At 41.9% G+C, this 24052-nt stretch overlaps 1 protein-coding gene across 1 annotated transcript in view; it reads right to left on the bottom strand.

The window, feature by feature from the left end:
• Positions 1-24052, bottom strand: part of elp3 (elongator acetyltransferase complex subunit 3) — a 153036-nt gene that overhangs the window by 25756 nt on the left and 103228 nt on the right. The window contains exons 11-13 of the mRNA XM_003227805.4: positions 21581-21671; positions 18491-18556; positions 13419-13646 (exon numbers count right to left, since the gene is read on the bottom strand). Of these exons, the coding sequence (XP_003227853.1) occupies positions 13419-13646; positions 18491-18556; positions 21581-21671 (385 nt within the window). The remainder of the gene's footprint in view (positions 1-13418; positions 13647-18490; positions 18557-21580; positions 21672-24052) is intronic.

The raw sequence follows: 24052 nt of genomic DNA, 5'->3' as shown, positions 1-24052 counted from the left end.
GATTGTGATTTTATCTTATGCCTTTTAATTTTATTTGTGTGTTTTTTGTATTTGATACCATTGTATGCTTGTTTTATATCTGTAAGCCGCCCTGAGTCCCTCTGGGGAGATGCTGGCGGGGTATAAAAATAAAATTATTATTATTATTATTATTATTATTATTATTATTATTATTATTATTATTATTATTATTACACAGCAAACAAGATAGATATGCTGGATTTCGTATCACAAAATCACAAGTCGAACACTTCCCAAGTGTCTAGGACTGTGTGATGTATTTTCTGATGATGTGTGCAGATCCCAGTAGGGTGGCCTTTTGCAGTTGGCAGATGGTGATTTTGTCAATGTCTATTGTTTCCAAATGCCGGCTGAGATCTTTTGGCACGGCACCCAGTGTGCCCATCACCACCGGGACCACCTGCACTGGTTTCTGCCAGAGTCTTTGAAGTTCAATCTTGAGGTCCTGATAGCGGCTGAGTTTTTCCTGTTGTTTTTCGTCAATGCGACTGTCACCTGGGATGGCAACATCAATGATCCAAACCTTGTTCTTTTCCACAACTGTGATGTCTGGTGTGTTGTGTTCCAGAACTTTGTCAGTCTGGATTCGGAAGTCCCACAGTATCTTTGCGTGCTCATTTTCCAGGACTTTTGCAAGTTTGTGATCCCACCAGTTCTTTGCTGCTGGGAGGTGGTACTTGAGGCATAAGTTCCAATGAATCATTTGGGCCACATAGTTGTGCCTCTGTTTGTAGTCTGTCTGTGCGATTTTCTTACAGCAGCTGAGTATATGATCCATGGTTTCATCGGTTTCCTTGCACAGTCTGCATTTTGGGTCATCAGCTGATTTTTCGATCTTGGTCTGAATGGCCTTTGTTCTGATGTCTTGCTCCTTGTTCAAGGAGATTCCACTTGAATATCAGGAAGAACTTCCTCACTATGAGGGCTGTTCGACAGTGGAACTCTCTCCCCGGGGCCGTGGTGGAGGCTCCTTCTTTGGAGGCTTTTAAGCAGAGGCTGGATGGCCATCTGTCGGGGGTGCTTTGAATGCGATTTCCTGCTTCTTAGCAGGGGGTTGGACTGGATGGCCCATGTGGTCTCTTCCAACTCTACTATTCTATGATTCTATGATTCCTGGGCTGCAAGGATCAGGCCTTCTGTCTCCTTCTTCAGGGTCCCATTGGTGAGCCAGAGCCAGGTCTTCTCCTTATCAGCTTTTCCTTCAATTTTGTCAAGGAACTTTCCATGCAGTGTTTTGTTGTGCCAGCTGTCAGCTCTAGTTTGTAGTGCGGTTTTCTTGTACTGGTTTTTTGTCTGCTGTGTTTTGAGGAGTTTCTGATTTTTTACTTCAATCAAAGCAGGTTCTTCACTTTGCTTGACATATTCTGCCAGGGCATGTTCTTCTTCTTTGACTGCTTGTTTGACTTGTAAGAGTCCTCTGCCCCCTGATCTTCTAGGCAGATATAGCCGGTCAACATCACTGCGAGGGTGCAGTGAATGATGAATGGTCATGAGTTTTCTTGTTTTTCTGTCCAAATTGTCCAGTTCCACCTGTGTCCAATTTATAATGCCAGCAGTATATCTTATGACAGGTATGGCCCAGGTGTTTATGGCCTTGATGGTGTTGCCTCCATTGAGCTTGCTTTTGAGAATTTTTCTGACCCTTTGTGTGTATTCTTTGCTGACCACAGTTTTCACATGTTCATGCTTGATGTTGTCCAGCTGTAGTATGCCCAGATATTTATATGCCTCTGGCTGGTGACACTTTATTGTTTGGCCATTGGGCATATTTATGCCCTCACTTTCAATGATTTTTCCCTTCTTCAATGCCACTGTCGAACATTTGTCCAAACTCCATGTTGATATCAGGGCTAAAAATTCGGACAGTGTTGGTCAGAGACTGGATTTCAGTTTCCGTTTTCCCATATAGCTTCAGGTCATCCATGTACATCAAATGTGAAATTTTGTGAGAATTCTTAGATGTTTGATAGCCGAGATTTGTTTTTTGTAAGATTGTTGACAGAGGGATCATGGCGATAATGAAAAGCAGAGGGGACAATGAGTCTCCCTGGAAAATTCCTCTCCTGATGTTGACAAGTCCATAGCTTTCATTTCCTACAAACAGTTCAGTTTTCCAGTGCTCCATCATGTTTTCAATGAAGGTGCCAACGGTTTTACAAATCCCGATGGCGTCCAGGCACTTGATGATCCAGCTGTGTGGGAGTGAGTCAAAGGCCTTTTTATAGTCAATCCACGTCATGTGAAGATTAGCTTTTCGGCTCTTACAGTTCTCCAGAATCATTTTGTCAATCAATAACTGGTGTTTTGTGCCCCTGCTTTTCCGTTTGTTGCCTTTCTGTTCATCTGGCAAGATGTTTTTTTCTTCAAGATAGTCTTGAATTCTGTCAGCTATGATGCCAGTCAGTAGTTTAAACATAGTGGGCAGACACGTTATTGGCCTGTAGTTTCCTGGTGCTGCTCCTTTTGCTGGATCCTTTTGTATCAGGTATGTTCTTCCAGCTGTTAGCCACTGATACTTCCTTTCTGCAGCATCTCATTGAATTGTTGGGCCATTTTTCCATGTAAACTAATCAGATGTTTGAGCCAAAATCCATGAAGTTGATCACTACCAGGCGATGTCCAGTTCTGGACTTTTTGCACTCGTTTGCTGATCATTTCAGTTGTTATTTCCATCTGTTCCATTTTGTTCTGTGAGAATTTTCCTTCGAACTCCTTTATCCACCCAGCGTTTTTGTTGTAGTTTTTATTATTTTCCCAAAGTTCTTTCCAGAACTTTGTTGTTGCAGTTTTCTCTGGCTTTATGGTTACTGTGTCTGCTGTTTGGTTCAGACTCTGGTAGAACCGTCTTTGGTCTGATTGAAACAGTTGATTTTGTCTGTACTGGATGATTCTGGCTTCATACCTTTCAATTTTTCTGGCTGTTGCTGTAATTCGTTCTTTCACAATTTCCAAGGCTTCTTCAATTTTTCTGGTGTTCAGCCAGTACTTTCGGATCAGGTATTGCTTGATTTTGTCATTCTTCAGTTTCCTCTCTTTCATATTTTTCAGGTTACTTGCATCTGATCTAAGTTTCTTGATTTTCAACTCTAGCCTGACCTTCTACTTTGGTTTTCCAGTCGAATTTCTTTGGGGCTGCCTTGGTTGTAGGAGCCCAAGTTCTTCTGTTACTATCACTGCTGCACTGTAGGCATACTGGTTTGTTTGTTCAATCGATGTTATTTGGACAGTGGAGAGTACTGTATTCACATCTTTCATGAGAGGCGCCAGTTGTCTCTTGGGCACTGTTTTTAGAGTTGGGAGCCGCTGTCTTATTGCATTTGCTGCAGCATGAGCCATGATCTTATCCTTGAGCTCTTGTTGTCTTGCTGTCAAGGTTCCTGGTGGTTCAACAGATGTTTCAAGTGCTGGTTCTTCAAATTCTTGCAAAAGCTCCACACTTTCTTCTGGTTCAATCTGTTCCACCATTCCAAGTGTTGCTGGAGTCTCTGCTGCTGTCTGTGCTGTGGTCTGATGGTAATCTACTTTGCAAATTTTCTGGATTTCTTCGAGTTCAACTTCACTGAACACTTTGTTTCTGATTATGAATCTTCGTTGGTCAGCCAGTCGGGGTTCTGTTATCTGTGAGTCAGGGTACTCTTGTTTCCACAGTTGATGCATCCTTTTTTGGTAGCCGCGCTTTTCAGGTTCAGATTTGTAGTAGCATTTCATAATTGTGCGGTTTTCTGGCATTGTATATTTTTGCCGCTTCTGTGACTGTTCATTTGGGTTTTGATGATTCCGTAGCCCACTTGTTGATGGATGTCCAGAATCAGCAGCATCCACTGCGGTCCTTTTTATCCTGGGCGACGACTGAGCCAGTATAGACTTCGTTTGGATTTGATTCTCCATAATGCTAATGGGTTAGGTGCTCTTGGTTGTGCTCCTCAGCTGAGGCCTCTCTGGCTTGGTTGGACCTGCCGGTAGTTACACTACCGCCAGCACAGCCCTCAGTCATCATTGGAGCAGCTAAGCCCCCCCCCCCACCACGTCAAGGTGGCAACTGCGGGGGGGGGGGATTATTATTATTATTATTATTATTATTATTATTATTATTATTATTATTAAAAAGAACATTCAAACTTGAGCTAGAGCTGAAGGAGAGCTAAAGACAACCCAAATGACAAAGGGCATCCAGTCTCTAAAACTTGGGCCCTCCAGGTGTTTTGGACTTCAACTCCCACAATTCCTAACAGCCTCGGGCCCTTTCCTTTTCCCCCTCAGCTGCTTAACCTTGGCCAGCACTTAAACACAATTGGTGCTGTCAAAATTATCACCTCATCTGCAAAAGGCCACCCTACTTGGATCTGCATGTATTATTCATCGATACATCATATAGCCCTAGACACTTGGGAAGTGTCCGACGTGTGAGCCAACACAACAGCCAGCATAGTGATCCTGTTTGCTGTGTACTCATCTTGTTGTGTATCAAATTATAGTAAGAATTGTGGGAGACGGCCATAGACCTCGCACAGCTCCTTTAGAGTTCAGATGAAAATCCAGATTGTTGGGAGAGGTCTGGACTACAGGTGGCCCTTGTGGTTCTTCGCATGCCTTTGATCCTCTTTTTGGAGGAGATTGCTTTGGAAAGCAATGCTAGAAAAAGTTCTGAGTGCCCCCACCCGTACGTCATGCGCTCGCTTGCGCCTCCGTTCCCACCCTATTTCAATTTGCGAACCAACGCCGGCCTCTCTTCAATTGATTTTTCCTCCTCCACCTGCGTCAACCACTTCGCCCGGCTTTGAAATTTCACTTTCAGGAGGCAACCCTTCATTTTACGTCCGTCCTTTTACTCACCACTCCTTCGTTGCCTGGGGTCATTACTATCAAACTCAAGTTGCATCCTAATGCACTTGCCGCATAATGAAGTGTTAACCTGAAAACATCAGAGCTGGAGGCGTATAAAAGTTGCTGAACAATTCTCCATCTGGGCTAAAAAGCTCCAAGTCTGCTTTACGCCAGAAATTACATGCATAGAGGGAAAACATGGCAAAACGATCCGATTAAGGTACTTCTCCTGCAGCTTCAAAGCCTGGCTTATTCCTCCTGGGGGAATCCTTTGTTGGGAGGTGTTAGCTGGCCCTGATTGTTTCCTCACTAGTCTACCTGAAGAAGCAACGAAACTGGCCTATATCGGGAAACCAGCCGTAACCATCCCCGGCTCCACAGATCACTTGGCCATCCCAGATACCCTACAACGGATTGGTATCAACACCTAGAAACAACGACCTATTCATCTAACCCTAAAGATATTGTTAGATGATTGGTATCCAGGAGCTACTCTAAGAAGAACTTATACAAATGTTATATTAATTACTGAAAATTCTTTTTCCACGCTCCAGCAACACTTGAGAACACTATCAAGAGGGCAGTAGATTCTGCATATTTTTCATTTACTCGAGTTGACAAGATTGAAATCAAACTAGAGACTACAATAGCTTTATGTTAAGGCTTATGTGAAGGGTTACCTTATTGTACATCTGCATGTTAAGAACTGTTTATTTGACTCGATTCAATGCTGAGACTGCAATTTTGATTGTTATCAAGTCAACTATAAGACTTTGTTTGGTTTTTATTTCTATTTGACAATATTGGTACTTAAACCATAAATAGGAATAGTTTTTCTGTAATACTTTTGCAAGTGTTGCTAAGTGTATTCCTTTGTGTTAAGAATTACACTAATGTAGTGAATGAGAATACAAATAGTGGATACCTTGAGTAAATTATTCATTGCAATATACACTACTAGTAAACGTAAGAGATTCCATAGGGACGGAGCTATGATCTACCACTGTTTCTAGCCAAACCCAGTTTATATTGATGTTAAATATGACACCATAATTCCCTTCGTTTGCAGCTTGTATAACAAATGCCACTAAAAGTTGTTTATATAGACGATAATATTACATCACCTACAGTACTTACATACTATATACCATACTTTCCTTTTTTTACGTTTCCCTGATTGTTTCCTGTCTGGAATTTCCCTGTTTGCATTTGGCGGGAAGCCTTAGCATTGAACGGTTGTGTTGTTAAAGTGTGAAGTATGGAGCCCTGTGCAGACGGTTGGTCAATGCAAATAAGCAATGTGCAGTCATTGAATTCTTGACAGCAGAAGGTGTCACCCCAAAGGAGAAGATGTCACCTTCATTCTCATAACGCGAGAGGAGTTGACTGACCGTCTGTGCAGGGTTCCATACTTGGCACTTTAACAACACAACCATTCAATGCTTAGGCTTCCCGCCAAATGGAACTGTAGAGGAGAGTCTACTGAACAAGCCAGGACCTGCCGCAGACCAGGACTGCCACCTGTTGAGGAGTTACGAAGGCGGAGGCATTACTTTTCATTCAACCCTCGTATATAGATTTCGGACACTTCCTCAACCTGGCTTGAAATTCCTGTTGTTAATGTGTTCCTTACTGATCTTGAAGTGGGTTATTTCTTTTGAAAAGCTACTGCTATGTAAGCCAGGGACTTTTTGCTCTGTTTGAATCTCTCCTACCAAAAGACTTCTGGGCATCAACTTTGTCTCAAGGCTCTGTAAGGATATTCCACAGATAGCCATTGGGTCATCTTTCTTTCTTTTTTTTAAAGCTAAAATGTCCATATTTATATAAAAAAGAAGAAAAAAATCTGAACAAATGACGATATAAAAATGCAAAAGTACTTGGCAAAGAAACACACCAAAAAGCAAAAGCAAAGAGCATTAGCACTGGCATTAAACACTTTGAATAAAATCACTAGGTTAGAAGCCACTGACATTGGTAATATTCTAACAAAGAACTGCCAAAAACTGTTATAGTTAAACTAAAAAATCATTGTTGTTCCAGTATGACAGTTGGAAAATAAAATCATCATCATCATCATCATCATCAAAGCAGGTTCTTCACTTTGCTTTACATATTCTGCCAGGGCATGTTCTTCTTCTTTGACTGCATCTGAAAATACATCACACAGTCCTAGACACTTGGGAAGTGTTTGACTTGTGATTTTGTGATATGAAATCCATCATGTCTATCTTGTTTGCTGTGTCATAATAAAATAATAATAATAATATACTTAAATAATGAAAAAGTCTCAAAAGCAAGCTCAATGGAGGCAACACCATCAAGGCCATAAACACTGGGCCATACTTGTCATAAGATATACGGCTGGCATTATACATTGGATGCAGGTGGAATTGGACAATTTGGAGAGAAAAACAAGAAAGCTCATGACCATTCATCATTCACTGCATCCTCACAGTGATGTTGACTGATTATATCTGCCTAGAAGATCTGGTGGCAGAGGACTCTTGCAAGTAAAACAAGCAGCCAAAGAGGAAGAACATGTTTGGCAAAATATGTAAAGGAAAGGGAAGAACCTGCTTTGATTGAAGTCAACAATCAGAAACTCCTCAAAGCAGAGCAGACAAAAATCAATACAAGAAAACTGCACTACAAACTAGCGCTGACAGCTGGCACAACAAAACATTGCAGGGGCATTTCCTTGACAAAATTGAAGGAAAGGTTGATCAGGAGAAGACCTGGTTAGGCTCACCAATGTAACACTGAAGGAGACAGGAGGCCTGATTCTTGCAGCCCAGGAGCAAGCCATCAGAACAAATGCAATAAAGGCCAAGATCGAAAAATGAGCCAGTGACCCAAAATGCAGACTGTGCAAGGAAACTGACAAAACTATTGATCATATCTTCACCTGCTGTAAGAAAATTGCACGGACGGACTACAAACAGAGGCACAACTATGTGGCCCAAATGATCAATTGGAACTTATGCCACAAGTACCACCTCCCAGCAGTAAAGAACTGGTGGGATCACAAACCTGCAAAGGTAGTGGGAAATGAACACGCAAAAATACTGTGGGACTTCCAAATCCAGACTGACAAAGTTTTGGAACACAACACACCAGACCTCAAGGTTGTGGAAAAGAAAAAAGTTTGGATTATTGATGTTGCCATCCTAGGTGACAGTCGCATTGATGAAAAACAACGGGAAAAACTCAGCCGCTATCAGGACCTCAAGATCGAACTGCAAAGGCTCTGGTATAAACCAATACAGGTCTTCCCGGTGGTGATCGGCACACTGAGTGCCGTGCCCAAAGATCTCAGCTGGCATTTGGAGACAATAAACATTGACAAAATCACGATCTGCCAACTGCAAAAGGCCACCTGACTGGGATTTGCACATATCATCCGAAAATACATCACACAGTCCTAAATGCTTGTGTTCGACTTGTGATTTTGTGGTACGAAATCCAGCATGAACATCTCGTTTGCTGTGTCATACAATGTCTTTGTATCAATATACTTTATTTATATTCCGCTCTATCTCCCCGAGGGGACTCTGGGTGGATTACAGAACACATATACGCCAAACATTCAATGCTGTTATACAGTTAACAAGGACAGACAATACATAAACAGAGACAAAGGCTTTTCCCATCTTTTCCATTTCCGGCATCTGAAGGCTATGCTCGACTCTGGCTCGGGCGGGGGGGGGGGGGGGGGGGGGGTTGCTGTTGCTCCATCTTCCATGCCGAGGAGCTTTGTCGTCCTTAGATGTCCTCCCGATCGAATCACCGGCATGTCTTTACAGGTTTCTTTTATTACCTCTCCGCTTAAAACAGTACCTATTTATCTACTCACATTTCTGTTTTCGATCTGCTAAGTGGGCGGGGAGCTGGGGCTGACGGTGGGTGCTCAGCCCAACTCGGGCTTGAACTGTCAACGTTTGGATCGGCAGGGTTTTTTTTCCTACAGCTTAGCGGTTTAGCACTCTGGGTTAAACCCGGTCCCTGTGTAGATGGGGCCTGAGGCTATTGTACTATGGTCATATCGTGAAATTATGGGCTTTCTAGAAAAGATAATAATGCCTAGTAAAGTGGAAGATGGTAGGATAGTTCATTACCCCATGCCGGGTCGTTCATTCATAATGTTCCCATGATTTGAAGTCAACATAAAGGCAAATAACAACATTGAGGCAAATTTCAGCAGCGGAGTAAACAGGCCAGATAATGAAGCTTAACACAGAAATAAAAATGTCCAAGACCGAATGAATCTCCGTTCTGTACGAAGCAACAAGGGACTCTTCACCACTCACTTGAGCAGATGGCTGCTCCTCTTACTTGCGGTTGCAAAATGTGCCGGGGATGAAAGTCCCCAAATGCATTACTCTGATAACTCTATTTAGGTTCTGTTTTCATCCCAACCATCCTTTCCCTTTCCCTCGTTCTTTCTGTCTTGGATATGGTTAGATTTTTTTCAAGATTTGAGACAAGCTTTTGGGCCTTACTAATTATCAATTACATTTTAATCATTTCAATCAATGGGCTTTGCAAAGATAAATTGCAAATGGGTCATTCTGGGCCAGTGGACTTTGCAATTAGAAATTACAAATTAGCTCATTTTAGCCAGCAGACTTTGAAAGCCAAGGGACGAGGCAAAGTAATTTTTTCCCCTAAATGCAAACATGCTCTCTGAGGAAGCCAAGCAAGAGGGCAACAAAGAGTCCAATTTCTTTGACAATGGGCAAGTGCAGGAAAGCAAAGAGGAGCCTTCTCGTCCACAGAAATTATTATTATTATTATTATTATTATTATTATTATTATTATTATTATTGACACAACAACATTGTATGACACAGCAAACAAGATAGATATGCTGGATTTCGTTTCACAAAATCACAAGTCGAACACTTCCCAAGTGTCTAGGACTGTGTGATGTATTTTCGGATGATGCGTGCAGATCCCAGCAGGGTGGCCTTTTGCAGTTGGCAGATCGCAATTTTGTCAATGTCTATTGTTTCCAAATGCCGGCTGAGATTTTTTGGCACGGCACCCAGTGTGCCGATCACCACCGGGACCACCTGCACTGGTTTCTGCCAGAGTCTTTGAAGTTCAATCTTGAGATCCTGATAGCGGCTGAGTTTTTCCTGTTGTTTTTCGTCAATGCGACTGTCACGTGGGATGGCAACATCAATGATCCAAACCTTTTTCTTTTCCACAACCTTGAGGTCTGGTGTGTTGAGTTCCAAAATTTTGTCAGTCTGGATTCGGAAGCTCACAGTATTTTTGCATGTTCATTTTCCACTACCTTTGCAGGTTTGTGACCCCACCAGTTCTTTACTGCTGGGAGGTGGTACTTAAGGCATAAGTTCCAATGGATCATTTGGGCCACATAGTTGTGCCTCTGTTTGTAGTCTGTCTGTGCAGCTGAGGATATGATCCATGGTTTCGTCAGCTTCCTTGCACAGCCTGCATTTTGGGTCATCAGCTGATTTTTTGATCTTGGCCTGAATTCCCTTTGTCCTGATGTCTTGCTCCTGGGTTGCAAGGATCAGGCCTTCTGTCTCCTTCTTCAGTGTCCCATTCATGAGCCAGAGCCAGGTCTTCTCCTTGTCAACCTTTCCTTCAATTTTGTCAAGGAAATGCCCCTGCAATGATTTGTTGTGCCAGCTGTCAGCGCTAGTTTGTAGTGCAGTTTTCTTGTATTGATTTTTGTCTGCTGTACTTTGAGGAGTTTCTGATTTTTGACTTCAATCAAAGCAGGTTCTTCACTTTGCTTTACTTATTTTGCCAAGGCATGTTCTTCCTCTTTGGCTGCTTGTTTTACTTGCAAGAGTCCTCTGCCACCAGAGCTTCTAGGCAGATATAGTCGGTCAACATCACTGCGAGGATGCAGTGAATGATGAATGGTCATGAGCTTTCTTGTTTTTTTGTCCAAATTGTCCAATTCCGCCTACATCCAATTTATAATGCCAGCTGTATATCTTATGACAGGTATGGCCCAGGTGTTTATGGTCTTGGTGGTGTTGCCTCCATTGAGCTTGCTTTTGAGACTTTTTCATTATTTAAGTATATTATTATTATCTGCCGTGAACTTCATTATATGGCAGTGTTGACTCATATAATCCAGTTCAATGCAGTTAAACTGCATTCTGGAATTGTACTGTATGGCAGTGTTGATAGGGCCCCAGACTCCCACCTCAAGTTAGTTTATCTGCATTTTATTTAATGCTCCCTTGTTTAACATTAGATTAGGCATTAAGCTACTGGCACAATTGTGGGGTTTTTTTTTTTGGAATTGTTTCCACTCTTTCTCAATCCCTGTGCTTATTGCAAGCCTTTTGGAAGGCTATTATGTGGGGAAAATGGTTTAAAGCAAACAGATTGATGACAAGGACAAAGATGATTATGGTGGGTTCTCTCGCCTTTTCTTAAGTTGTCAAATCATTCCTCTGCTAATAGTATTTTAAGGATTACTGTTCATGCAAACAGGAACTGACACCTAAGAATCCTAACACAAAGGAGAGAGCCAGATGAGAGGCACAGATTCACATCAAATGTCTCATTTACAAGACTTCCGTGCTAAATTATCTCTCCAACAGCCAGCCAGCATGGTGCACTTGTTTGCGTGTTGAACTACATACAACTTTGACCAGATAAGCGAGATGAACAGAAGACAACAAGCAACTTTATCAAATATTGACTCCTGTCCATCCAACTGAAATTACTTATTATGTTACGCTCATCATACGGACTTTGTATTCATCATTCCTTCTTATTTCTAATGTAAAGCAACAGCAGCAGCAGTGGTTTAGCAAATCAGAAGCTTCTTCAGCGCAGCAATAGAGCAAATGAGCTTTAGCCATTACAGGAGCAGAGTCAAGCTTTAAAAGTTAAGAAAGATTTTACACTTCTATCAAGGAAAGTTAGGTCCTAGCTCTCTAACTATCTGTCTCTCTGCAGACATCTTTCCTCTCTCCATGCTCACAGGAGGAGGACAAAATGGCGAATCCATATTTCCATGAAATATGGAAACTTTGGATTACAAGAGGCATGTTCCTGAGAAGTACCAGGCTAACAAACAGAAATAGAAGAGGAAAATAGAGAAAGAGGCAGACAAAGAGGACAACGGGGAAGGGCTTTCCCTGCCAACAAACTCATCTGCCTTTCTATTTCCTTGGTGAGGACTAGAAACGTGTGCAGGATGTAGCTGAGTCTCAACAGAGGATTCCTCAGCTGGAAAAGTATTCACGAGACATGCAGATTCGCCGAAAACATGGCGAAGAAGTACAACTAGCCAAGAGCGACATAATCACCCACTAGCTGTTAGGAATCGTGGGAGTTTGTGAATGTATTGTTTTGGAGTAGTTTGAAATTTGTACTTATAGTTTAAAGCTAACTGACAGTGTGTGTCTATCTGTAATGCATGTCTGTAATGCAGCATGTAATCCAGTAATCCAATAATGCAAGAGTTAAATGTATAGAGTAGAGAGTTATGGCTAGAGGGAAACAGTTGAAGACTTCCATGATACATAACATGTGGCGCAGGCTGGAGAGCAGCCTGCTGCAATAAATCACTCTGACCATGAGGTCATGAGTTCGAGGCCAGCCCGTGACGGGGTGAGCACCCGTCAATTAAAAAAATAAATAAATAATAGCCCCTGCTCATTGCTGACCTAGCAACCCGAAAGATAGTTGCATCTATCAAGTAGGAAATAAAGTACCACTTATAAAAGTGGGGAGGCAAGTTTAACTAATTTACGACATTGGAATGAGGAAGTGCCATCAGAGTGGATGATGAAGCAGCTGCTCCCCCCTGTGGCCAGAATCGAACATCCCCTCAGGAGAAGGTTAAATTGCCTCTGCATCTGTCTGTCTCTGTCTTGGTTCAATGTGTTTATGGGCATTGAATGTTTGCCCTATATGTACATAATGTGATCCGCCCCGAGTCCCCTTCGGGGTGAGAAGGGCGGAATATAAATACTGTAAATAAATAAATGACAGGACATTCATCATGCTGTGGAATGTGGGAGGTGACACAGTGCTTCCCATGCGGTGTTTGAAAAAGGTCGGATGCACAACTGCTAAGCTCCAGCAAACTATGTAAATATTGTACAGAACTGCAATAAAGTATAAGCCGCTGGTTTCAGTTGACATCTGGCAAGTCTGGATTTATTTCTGTGCGACTAAACAGATCGCCAGATCCTCGGAGAGAGGTAAATTGAGACCTGGAGGTGAGTGAGTCTCAATTTAACAATTTCCTAACTGAGTTGAAGTCCAAAACACCTGGAGGGAGGGCCGAAGCTTGCCCATGCCTGAGCTGAATCACATAACAAATTGGGAGGGTTTTGATTGTGCCCTTCTGTCATGACAAAAAGGACTCGATGACCTTTGGGGGTCTCTTTCAACCCGAGGACTGTATGAGTCTATCATTCTACAGCAGGCATGGGCAAACTGTTCTATAGGATGCTTATGGGTGAGTCACACTCTCAGCCTCAGAGAAAGGCAAATGAATCAGCCAAGGAAACTATTTGGGTCGACGTGGGAAAGGACTTGATGGCACACAACACCGGTACTACCTGATGCTGGAATTTGGAAGGGTCCCGGCTGCTGACGGGGACCACGCTGCCGTAGACATGGAGCTCCCGGACGATGGAGACGCCCGCCTTCAGCTCCGCTCGGAAGGTCTCCTCCGAACACTTGCGCAGGCGCAGGAGGCCAATCAGGATGTCTTGCTCGGGGTCCTCATAAGACAAGAAGGTCTCCCAGCCGCTGTTGGCCACGTAATCTCTCCGGATGAGTTCCACCTGTTCCCCCAAGAGAAAACACAGAGCCGTGAAAGTCACCGGGCAGCAATAATCGGAGCGATAAAAACTGTTCAAGCTTGAGAGTGATGGAAACCTATTTTACAATTGCTTTAGATGGGGAAGAGAAGGGCGCGAAACGATTTTACAAAGCCTGTCTCACTGGAGATAAGATTCTTAGCAGTGTCAAATAAGAGTCGAAGGCGCTGTTATTGGATTCACACTGAAGCCCATTCGCTTACAGATAGAATAATGCTTTCTTTCCAGTGTCTGGCATAAACTATTTGGGCAGTGGCTGAATTCTGAGTTGAGAAAACGTTCAGTAAACAATTACCAGGTACCAAGGATGCACTAAGAGGTAGATACTAAGAGGTCCACTTTGTTCTGCTTTAGTCAGACCTCAACGGGAATAATATTGCGTCCCGTTCTGAGATTCACAATTCAAGGATACTGACCAGCTGGGACAACTAGAATGGCTAAAGGTCTGCATGCCAAGCCCTCTGAGCAAAAGCTTAGGACAGCTTGACAGCAGTGTGTGCGAAAAAGATCTTGGAGTCCTCGTGGACAACAAGTTAAACATGAGCCTACAATGTGATGCGGCAGCTAAAAAAGCCAATGGGATTTTGGCCTGCATCAATAGGGGAATAACGTCTAGATCCAGGGAAGTCATGCTCCCCCTCTATTCTGCCTTGGTCAGACCACACCTGGAATACTGTGTCCAGTTTTGGGCACCGCAGATGAAGGGAGATGCTGACAAGCTGGAAAGCGTCCAGAGGAGGGCAACTAAAATGATTAAGGGTCTGGAGAACAAGCCCTATGAGGAGCGGCTTAAAGAGCTGGGCATGTTTAGCCTGCAGAAGAGAAGGCTGAGAGGAGACATGATAGCCATGTACAAATATGTGAGGGGAAGTCATAGGGAGGAGGGAGCAAGCTTATTTTCTGCTGCCCTGCAGACTAGGACACGGAACAATGGCTTCAAACTACAGGAAAGGAGATTCCACCTGAACATCAGGAAGAACTTCCTCACTGTGAGGGCTGTTCGGCAGTGGAACTCTCTCCCCCGGACTGTGGTGGAGGCTCCTTCTTTGGAGGCTTTTAAGCAGAGGCTGGATGGCCATCTGTCGGGGGTGCTTTGAATGCGATTTCCTGCTTCTTAGCGGGGGGTTGGACTAGATGGCCCTTGAGGTCTCTTCCAACTCTACTATTCTATGATTCTATGATTCTATGATTCTAGGAAGATGTATATTTAGCCTGGAAAAAAGAAGGCTGAGGGAACGGGACATGAGAAACAGGTTTATATCTTGGAAGGGGTGTCCCATTGAGGAGGTAGAAAGCCCTTTTACCACCTTTTGCTTTGTCATGTTCCTCACAGAAGTAGCAAGGCATGTTGAATCACAGAGAATCATAGAACTGGAGGAGACACCAAGGGCCATCCAGTCTAACCTCCTTTTGCCCAGCAGGAAAACACCATCTGAGTTCTCCAAACAAGTGGCCATCCAGCATTTTCTTAAAAACCTCCAGAAGACGAGACTCTACCAGACTCTGAGGAATGTTCAAATAAGTTCTTCCTAATGTTCAGGTGAAATCTCCTTTCTTGAGATTTGAACCCATTACTCCATTGAGTACTAGTTTCCAGGGCCACAGAAAACCAGCCTGCTTCCTCTTCCTTATGACATCCTTCCACATAATTATACATGGCTCTCATGGCTCTTCTCAACCTTCTCTTCTGCAAGATAAACAGACACAGCTCTTTAAGATACTTCTCAAAGGGATTCTTGGCTTCCAGCCCTTTGATCATTTTGGTCTCCCTTCTCAGGACACATTCTGGCTTGTCAATGTGATGCCTAGGGCACCTTTGGCCCTGGACCCTGTGCCCTTTCTTGACCAGGATGAAGAAGATTTGGGTTTTCTCCCAAGTCAGCAAGATTCGACACCCTTCTAGATGCCTCATGTTGACATCTCCGAGCCAGAGTCAATTAAGGATGCCCTTGAAACAATGCCAGCTCTCCCAGATTCTCAGGAAAACTTAGCGTTTGATCGTAGGGCATTTGTATATACAGACAGATCAAACAGACAGAGCCTCCAGAGAAGCGCCAGATTAGCAGAGCGTGGTGACTATGTTTAAGCCCAGTTCTCTTGGGAAGAATTGGGGAGTTAGACACCTGGTGTAATAACTGTAACAAGCTCAGTTCTCTTGGGAAGTTTTAGGGAGTTAGGCACCTGGTTTGGGGGAGCTTATGAACTTGAATAAAAGTGTTGTGTTGAGAACTTGCCTTTGCGGTGACAACTTTACATCTCACTGAGAAACATCATTGTCTCCAGCTCCTGGATTCCAAGCAGCCTGACGGTGCGCTTACTCTTGAGTAGACCAGGCGCTGGTCTACCTCCTTGCCAAGTTTGGACTGCGTTTCAGCTCCAGAACATCTAGTTCCTGCCTTGCCCTGAAACCCTGTTTTTGGACATTTATTCTAGAGAACTCTTCTTGCTACTTGCTCTTTTCCCCACTCAAACTCAGGCGGAGTTCGAGTGTGTTTCGGTTTCTGGATTTTAAACTCTAATACTGGACATAAGACTTTTACTTATTGGACTAACTTTGATCTTTTCTGAAAGGTCAATTGCTTCTACAACTTTGCTGCTTAATTCCTTTTGGAACTTTATTTGCTTTAATAAAGATATTATATTGTTATTGGTCTTTGTGCTGGTTTTCGGTGCTCCAGCTGCCTTGGGCAGTCAATATCCCTCTTTAATTGCTTTGCCCATAATAGATCACATCCTCAGCTGCTGCAAGAAGATCGCACAGACAGACTACAAGCAGAGACATAACACCATTGCTCAGATGATCCATTAGAACATGTGCCACAAATACCATCTGCCTGCGACAAAGAACTGGTGGGATCACAAGCCGGAAAAAGTTACAGAGAAAGAGCATGTCAAGCTACTCTGGGACTTCCGAATTCAGACAGACAGGGTTTGGGAGCACAATACTTCTGACCTCACGATTGTGTTAAAAGACAAAGTATGGATTGTTGATGTTGCAATGCCAGGGGACAGCAGGATTGAGGAGAAACAACTGGAAACGCTGATACGATATGAGGATTTAAGGTAAAGGTTTCCCCTGACGTTAAGTCCAGTCATGTCTGACTCTGGGGGTTGGTGCTCATCTCCATTTCTAAGCCAAAGAGCTGCCGTTGTCCATAGACACCTCCAAGGTCATGTGGCCGACATGACTGCATGGAGCGCATTACGTTCACACCTATTGATCTACTCACATTGCATGTTTTCAAACTGCTAGGTTGGCAGGAGCTGGAGCTAACAGCGGGCGCTCACTCCGCTCCCGGGATCTGAACCTGGGACCTTTTGGTCTGCAAGTTCAGCAGCTCAGTGCTTTAACGCACTTTGCCACCAGGGCTCCTGGATTTAAAGATCTACAAAGACTCTGGCATAAGCCAGTCAAGGTGGTCCCAGTGGTGGTCCCAGTGGTGATGGGCAAACTGGGTGCAGTGCCTAAAGGCCTTGGCCTGCGCTTGAACACAATCGGTGCTGACAAAATCCACACCTGTCAGCTGCAGAAGGCCACCTTGCTGGTATCTGCATGCATTATTCGCAGATACATCACATAGTCCTAAACACTTGGGAAGTGTTCGACTTGTGATTTTGTGATACGACATTCAGCATATCTATCTTGTTTGCTGTGTCATGCAAATGTGAGTAGATCAATAGGTACCACTTGGGCGGAAAAAGGAAAGAGACATGCCAAGCAATCTTTCCAGCCACACAACCAGGAGGTGACAACACAGGCTCCTTGGCTTGGAAATGGGGAAGAGTACCTCCCCCAGAACCAGAGATGAGCATTGCTTCCAAAGCCGGAAATGAAAGGAGAAGCCTTTGCCTCTGTTTGTATTGTGTCTCATTGTATTTTAACATTGAATGTTTCCTTGTATCTGTTTATACTGTAACTAGCTGTGCCTGGCCACACGTTGCTGTGGCGAAGTATGGTGGTATGGGAAATAAAGTATTGAGGAACTGGTGGTAGTTAAGGTAAAGGGTAAAGGTGTGGAGTCCAGATAATCCAGTTAAAGCAGATAATATATAAGATTATAAATGGGTTATATAGCTGTGTGGAAGGGCCTTGAGTCTACACTGCCATCTAATCCAGTTAAAATCTGATAATCTGTATTTTATAGGCAGTGTGGAAGAGGCCTAAGTGAGGCCTAACTCTGCCTGTCCCCTGGGCTGAGTGGGTTGCTAGGAGACCAAGTGGGCGGAGCTTAGCCTTCTAACTGGCAGCAATTGGATAAAAAACAATTATTCCTCTCCCTCTAATTAGGACTTTATTTTTGTTTTCTTTTTGTTGTATGAACGTAGAGGCATGGATGAGGGGTTGTGCTGCCAAGTTTAGTGTTTCTGGGATGTGTAGTTTTGTTGTTTTGGCGGTCGTCAGGATTCCATCACTCTTTTATATATATAGATATAAAGTGAATATAAAGTGTTGTTGTTGTTGTTATTCTATTTAAAGATTGCAAAATGCAAAAAAAAAAATCTTAATCAACCACTTTCTCTCCTTCATGGAATTTGTTTACATTGTAGAAGTAGTAGTAATACTCGTAGTAGTAGTAATAGTAGTAATAATAATAATACATTGTTGTTATTATTTTAAGTCTGCAAAATGCAAAAAAAAAAATCTTAAAGCCGTCCTCCATTTTCTCTCTTTCATGTAATTTGTGTATCTTCTTCCTTTGGATGAGTGCTTCTCTCTGTGTGTCTCTGTCTTCACAAAAACATTATGTTTTATATGGTACACACACATACATGTATGGAACCCCGCTGGGAAGGAATAAGCCACCTACCTGATAAGGTCTCACTTTGTGATGAATTTCTTGTATCCCGACTTCTCTTGTCCTCACATCGCGGCACTAAGTGCGAAAAAAACGAGAGAGAAAGACAACAATCACACAGAGAAAGAGACAGGCACAGCATTGGCTTTGCCTCCTCCCGAGTTCAAAATTAAGTCGGAATCGACCTGAGCTGATAATTTGAAAACGGGAGACTTCAAAATAAAAACGTCCAGTGATCCATCTATAATACATTTCCAAAAACGTGTGAGTGTGTTTGTGCATGTGAACATGGCATTTAAAACAGAGTGAAGGGAAAAACGAAGGAAACAGGCATTTGAATCTCATGAGGAAAGGCACTATCTGATTTGAAAGAGTTGCTAACATTGCAAACGATGGTGGAAAGGCAACAGAATTGGAGAGGTGTGCTCTGGCTAATTAAATGTTGTGTGGCAAAACTCCTAAGTGGCTCTGAAATGTGGGAGGAAAGCTTTAATGAGGAAATTAAAGAGGGGAAATGCAGTGTATTAGTAAGAACAGAAAAAAGGCAACTTATGAAGTTCAGTCTAAAGAAGACGGAGGATGTGCCTACACTGCAGAATGAATGTAGAATGTATCCAGAACTTGTTTACTGCTTAAGAGGGCCTTCTCAGGATCAGCAACTGATCTTAAGTGAAGGATGAAGAAACAAAGATCCTGGATGTGTTTTGGATGAAATGGTCAAAAGATCTCCAGAACGTTCAACATGATTTTCTTTCTGTTCAAATGTAAATCCATGAAAAAGACAACAGGAACTTTTCCAAGGTAAAAACCCTTCAAAGAAAAGAAGGCATGAAGCAGAACAGGAAACTTGAGAATACTTGAAACATGAACTTGAAAGCTGATACAGACAGGACAGCCATCCTTTAGCAACATTGTCTCCTCTGAGAGGTGTTAAGCCAAAACCGCTTAGTTTAAGCCCGACCAAGTAGCCATGAGCTCATGCCAAACGCACCTGGGAATCAAGGTCTCACGGATTCTTTCAGAACATCTAATTAATCTGTTTTTCACCCCCTCCATTCTCAAACCTAATCTGGCTTCTTGGGAAAACTCCCCATCAGCTGAAGGCCGTTTCCCAAGAGAACTGGTTTCACTTTCCCTGGTTGCCTAGGATGATCAAAGGAATGCAAAACATCATCCTCAAGTGTCTGCAATTCTCTGCTAGAACTGATGGATTCATCACTTTGAAACCCATCAAACCCTTCATCCTTCAACATATCAGAAAAATCCTCTGTTGCTTGCTGAGCTATAACCTGGTTATTTCATTTTATTGCCATATGGCTCAGTTTTGGACAAGACTTGAAATGCTCTTCATTTTATGTGAGGTAGAAACCTTGGTTATTTCCATATGATTCCTGTTCTCTGTTGCTACCTTTTCCTCTGCCACAGAAGTAATGTCCAGGGAGAATTTTCATTGACTTATTCTTAGAGTCTGCCTACAAATATTCATTGGTCCAGGCAAGACTGGGGGAATGCATCTACATTGTAGAATTGATACAGTTTGGCACAACTTTAACTGCTATGGTTCAATACCATACAATCCAGGGATTTCTCCTTTGGAGACTTCTTTGGCCAAGAAGGAGAAGGAGCTTGTCAAACTACAACTCCCAGGACTCTATAGAATTGAAACATGACCATTAAAGTACTGTCAAAATGCGTTCATTCCACAGTGTAGATGCACCCTGAGATCGTTGTTGTGGAAATGTGCAGCCAATAGACCATATTTACCCAAAATGTGGCCTATAAAGTCTCTCCTTCATAGCTCCCAAAGTACCAGGAACATTTAAGTTTTAACAAAATTGTTCAGTGTTTTTAAAGCAGTCGTGTCAACTGTGTGGTGATTTTCCTGACGGAAACAAAGCATCTCAAACTAGCTACCGTATATACTCGAGTATAAGCCAACCCGAATATAAGCCGAGGCACCTAATTTTAGCACCAAAAGAACTGGGAAAACATTGACTCCAGTATAAGCCGAGGGTGGTAAATTTCAGAAATAAAAATAGATACCAATAAAATGACATTAATTGAGGCATCAGTAGGTTAAATGTTTTTGAATATTTACATAAAACTCAAATTTAAGATAAGATTGTCCAACTCTGATCCAGTCATTATTCTCATCTTCTTCAATGTAAATGCCCTTATGTATCCTTTTAATAATAATAGAGTAAAATAATACATATAATAATAATAAATACAGGAAAAATGCATGTAATAATAAATAGAGTAAAATAGTAAATGTAATAATAAGATCACAGTAAAATAATAAATGTATTAATAATAATAAAAATAGAGTAAAATAAATGTAATAGTAGCAACAATAATAGAGAAAAATAATAAATGTAATAATACCAATAATAATAGAGAAAAATAATAAATGTACCATATATTCTGGAGTATAAGCTGACCCAAATATAAGCCAGGACCCTCACCCGAGTATAAGCTGAGGGGGGCTTTTTCAGACTGAAAAAAGGGCTGAAAAACTAGGCTTATACTCGAGTATATACAGTATGTATTCCCTCTATTTTATTTCCTTACTGTTCTTCCAACACCAACATAACAAAAGGACTGAAAATCAACCAAAATGAGCCCGTTGCTCACTTCCATTCTCCAAAGATGTAGCTGAATTATATATATAGATATATTCTTTGATGCAATGGAAAGCTTTTTCATCTTGCATTTCTACAAATGAGCAATGTTTTCACCTGCTTTTACAAATTTGTTGATGCTTTTAGGGTCCATTTTGAGTAATAAGCCACTCTGGAGCTAAGCAGCTTGAAAGTTGAGTGGGAGGCGGGATGGAGAGACAGAAAATGAGAGAGAGAGAAATACAAGATAAAAGACAAGATTTCCCAGGGGAAAAAACAGATAGAATAAACTAAAGGATGCCTTCTAAAGTCCTACTCCAGGCATGGGCAAACTTGGGCCCTCCAGGTGTTTTGGACTTCAACTCCCACCATTCCTAACAGCCTATCGGCTGTTAGGAATGGTGGGAGTTGAAGTCCAAAACACCTGGAGGGCCCAAGTTTGCCCATGCCAGATACAGAAGCATGGGAATGGTGTACATACCTCCGTTCCCAGGTCTTTCATCCTGGCCAAAGCTAGTTCTCTCAAATTCCCGTGCTCCACTCCGGAACTGACCAGTGGCATGGGGATATCCCTGCAAAGAAAACAAACACACATATTAAGTGGCTATATTGCTGGAAAGGTGGAGAAGACATTCATAATGAAATGGACACATCAAGTTTCCATCCAGGCTTCCAAATCTCTTCTTCCCACACCCTAATATGAACTTCCTTGGTTGCAATCCGGGTTGAGCAGATCAGTAAAAAAGAGGATCTGCCTAAAACAGTGATGGCCAACCTATGACATGCGTGTCAGCACTGACATGCCTAGCCATTTTTGCTGACATGCTGCCTCATGCAGATTGATTGGATGACTATGTATTTTGTGGCCAAATTTGGTGTGGTTCGGTCCAGTGGTTTTGTTGTTTACTCCATGGGAATTATGCACATTACATTTCTATATATAAAAGAGTGATGGCATCACGGCGACCCACAAAACAACAAAACTACAGGCCCCCCAACCTCGAAATTTGACAACAGAACCCATCATCCACGCCTCTAGGTTGATACAACAAAAAGAAAAGAAAAATAAAGTCCTAATTAGAGAGAGAGGAATAATTGCTTTTATCCAATTGCTGCCAGTTAGAAGGCTAAGCTCCTCCAACTTGGTCTCCTAGCAACCCAATAAAAAATAATAAGAAACACTAAAAAATAATTAAAAACACTAAAAAATTAATACAATAAAATACTATAACAGAAAATAACTAAAAATAATACAAGAAAATAATAAAATATAATAAAAAGATAACTTACAATAAAATTTATAAAAAAATACAAATAACATCAAATAAAAAATACACAATTTTTAACCAATACCACCACCACTTTGCCACAGCAACGCGTGGCCGGGCACAGCTAGTCTCTATATATAAAAGGGTAATGAAATTTCGGCCTAGGACAAAACAACAAAACTACACATCCCAGAAACACTAAACTTGGCAGCACAACCCCTCATCCATGCCTCTACGTTCATACAACAAAAAGAAAACAAAAATAAAGTCCTAATTAGAGGGAGAGGAATAATTGTTTTTTATCCAATTGCTGCCAGTTAGAAGGCTAAGCTCCGCCCACTTGGTCTCCTAGCAACCCACTCAGCCCAGGGGACAGGCAGAGTTAGGCCTCACTTAGGCCTCTTCCACACTGCCTATAAAATACAGATTATCTGATTTTAACTGGATTAGATGGCAGTGTAGACTCAAGGCCCTTCCACACAGCTATATAACCCATTTATAATGGACTTAATGTCAGGGGAAAACCTTTACCCTTTACCTTAACTACCACCAATTCCTCAATACTTTATTTCCCATACCACCATACTTTGCCACAGCAACGTGTGGCCAGGCACAGCTAGTTACTATTATATTATTATTATATTATTCATTATTCATGACTACATTGAAACGAGAATAGAGAGAAATCAGCGTGGAAACTGCACGAGGTACCATAGATTGTTGTACATGGAAATAATGGTAGTAAATAGTTTTTGATTTATTAAATACAGTTATATATTACAATTATATATATTTTTTATTTAAACTATATATATATATATATATATATATATATATATATATATATATATATATATATAGTGAAATTATGGGTTTTTTTTCTCAAAGTGGCACACCACCCAAGTCATGCTAGGTTTTTTTTGGTGAATTTTGACACACCAAGTGCAAAAGGTTGCCCATCATTGGCCTAAACATTGCTGACCGGTTAAAAGCTGTCCTGTTCGATCTCTTCCAACTTATGTATTGAAATTATGATACACAGCGATATGTACTACAGTTATGAACATCCGACTTAGAAATGACTGGAATACTTCTGGAACATGGCCATACAGCCTGGAAAACATACAACAACCCGAATATGATGATGATGATGATGATGATGATGATGATAATAACACACTATGCCATGGAAAGCTAATATATCTATATATCTGGCTGGAGTTATACTTAAAAATGTACCTGTTCCAACTTACAAATAAATTTAATTTAAGAACAAACCTACAGAACCTATCTTGTTCCTAACTTGGGCACTGCCTGTACTCTGTTTCCATGAAAATAAGACAAGAGTTTTATATTAATTTTTCCTTCAAAAGATGTGTTAGGGCTTCTGACGGAAGCAGCACATTTCCTGCAATAGACTGAATTCACTATAAAAGAGAGTCCATCAAAACATTAGGAAGAACTTAAAATATATTTTATTGCATTTCAGCAAGCAAAAAAAAAAAAAAAAAAAGACCAAAGAGGACAAAGAAAAAGGATATTCATACAGCAAACAAAACTCTGTGAGTTTTCTGAGCTATATGGCCATGTTCCTGGGACAATCTCTCCTGACGTTTTGCCCACATCTATGGCAGGCATCCTCACAGCATGTGAGGTTGGGAGAAAACAGGGCCAGCAAAACCTCC

This window comes from Anolis carolinensis, chromosome 1 (genome assembly GCF_035594765.1).
Source record: "Anolis carolinensis isolate JA03-04 chromosome 1, rAnoCar3.1.pri, whole genome shotgun sequence".
NCBI classification, from domain to species: Eukaryota; Metazoa; Chordata; class Lepidosauria; order Squamata; family Dactyloidae; genus Anolis; species Anolis carolinensis.
Note: the sequence above shows the minus strand (reverse complement) of the source record. Positions and strands in the feature narration are given on the sequence as shown.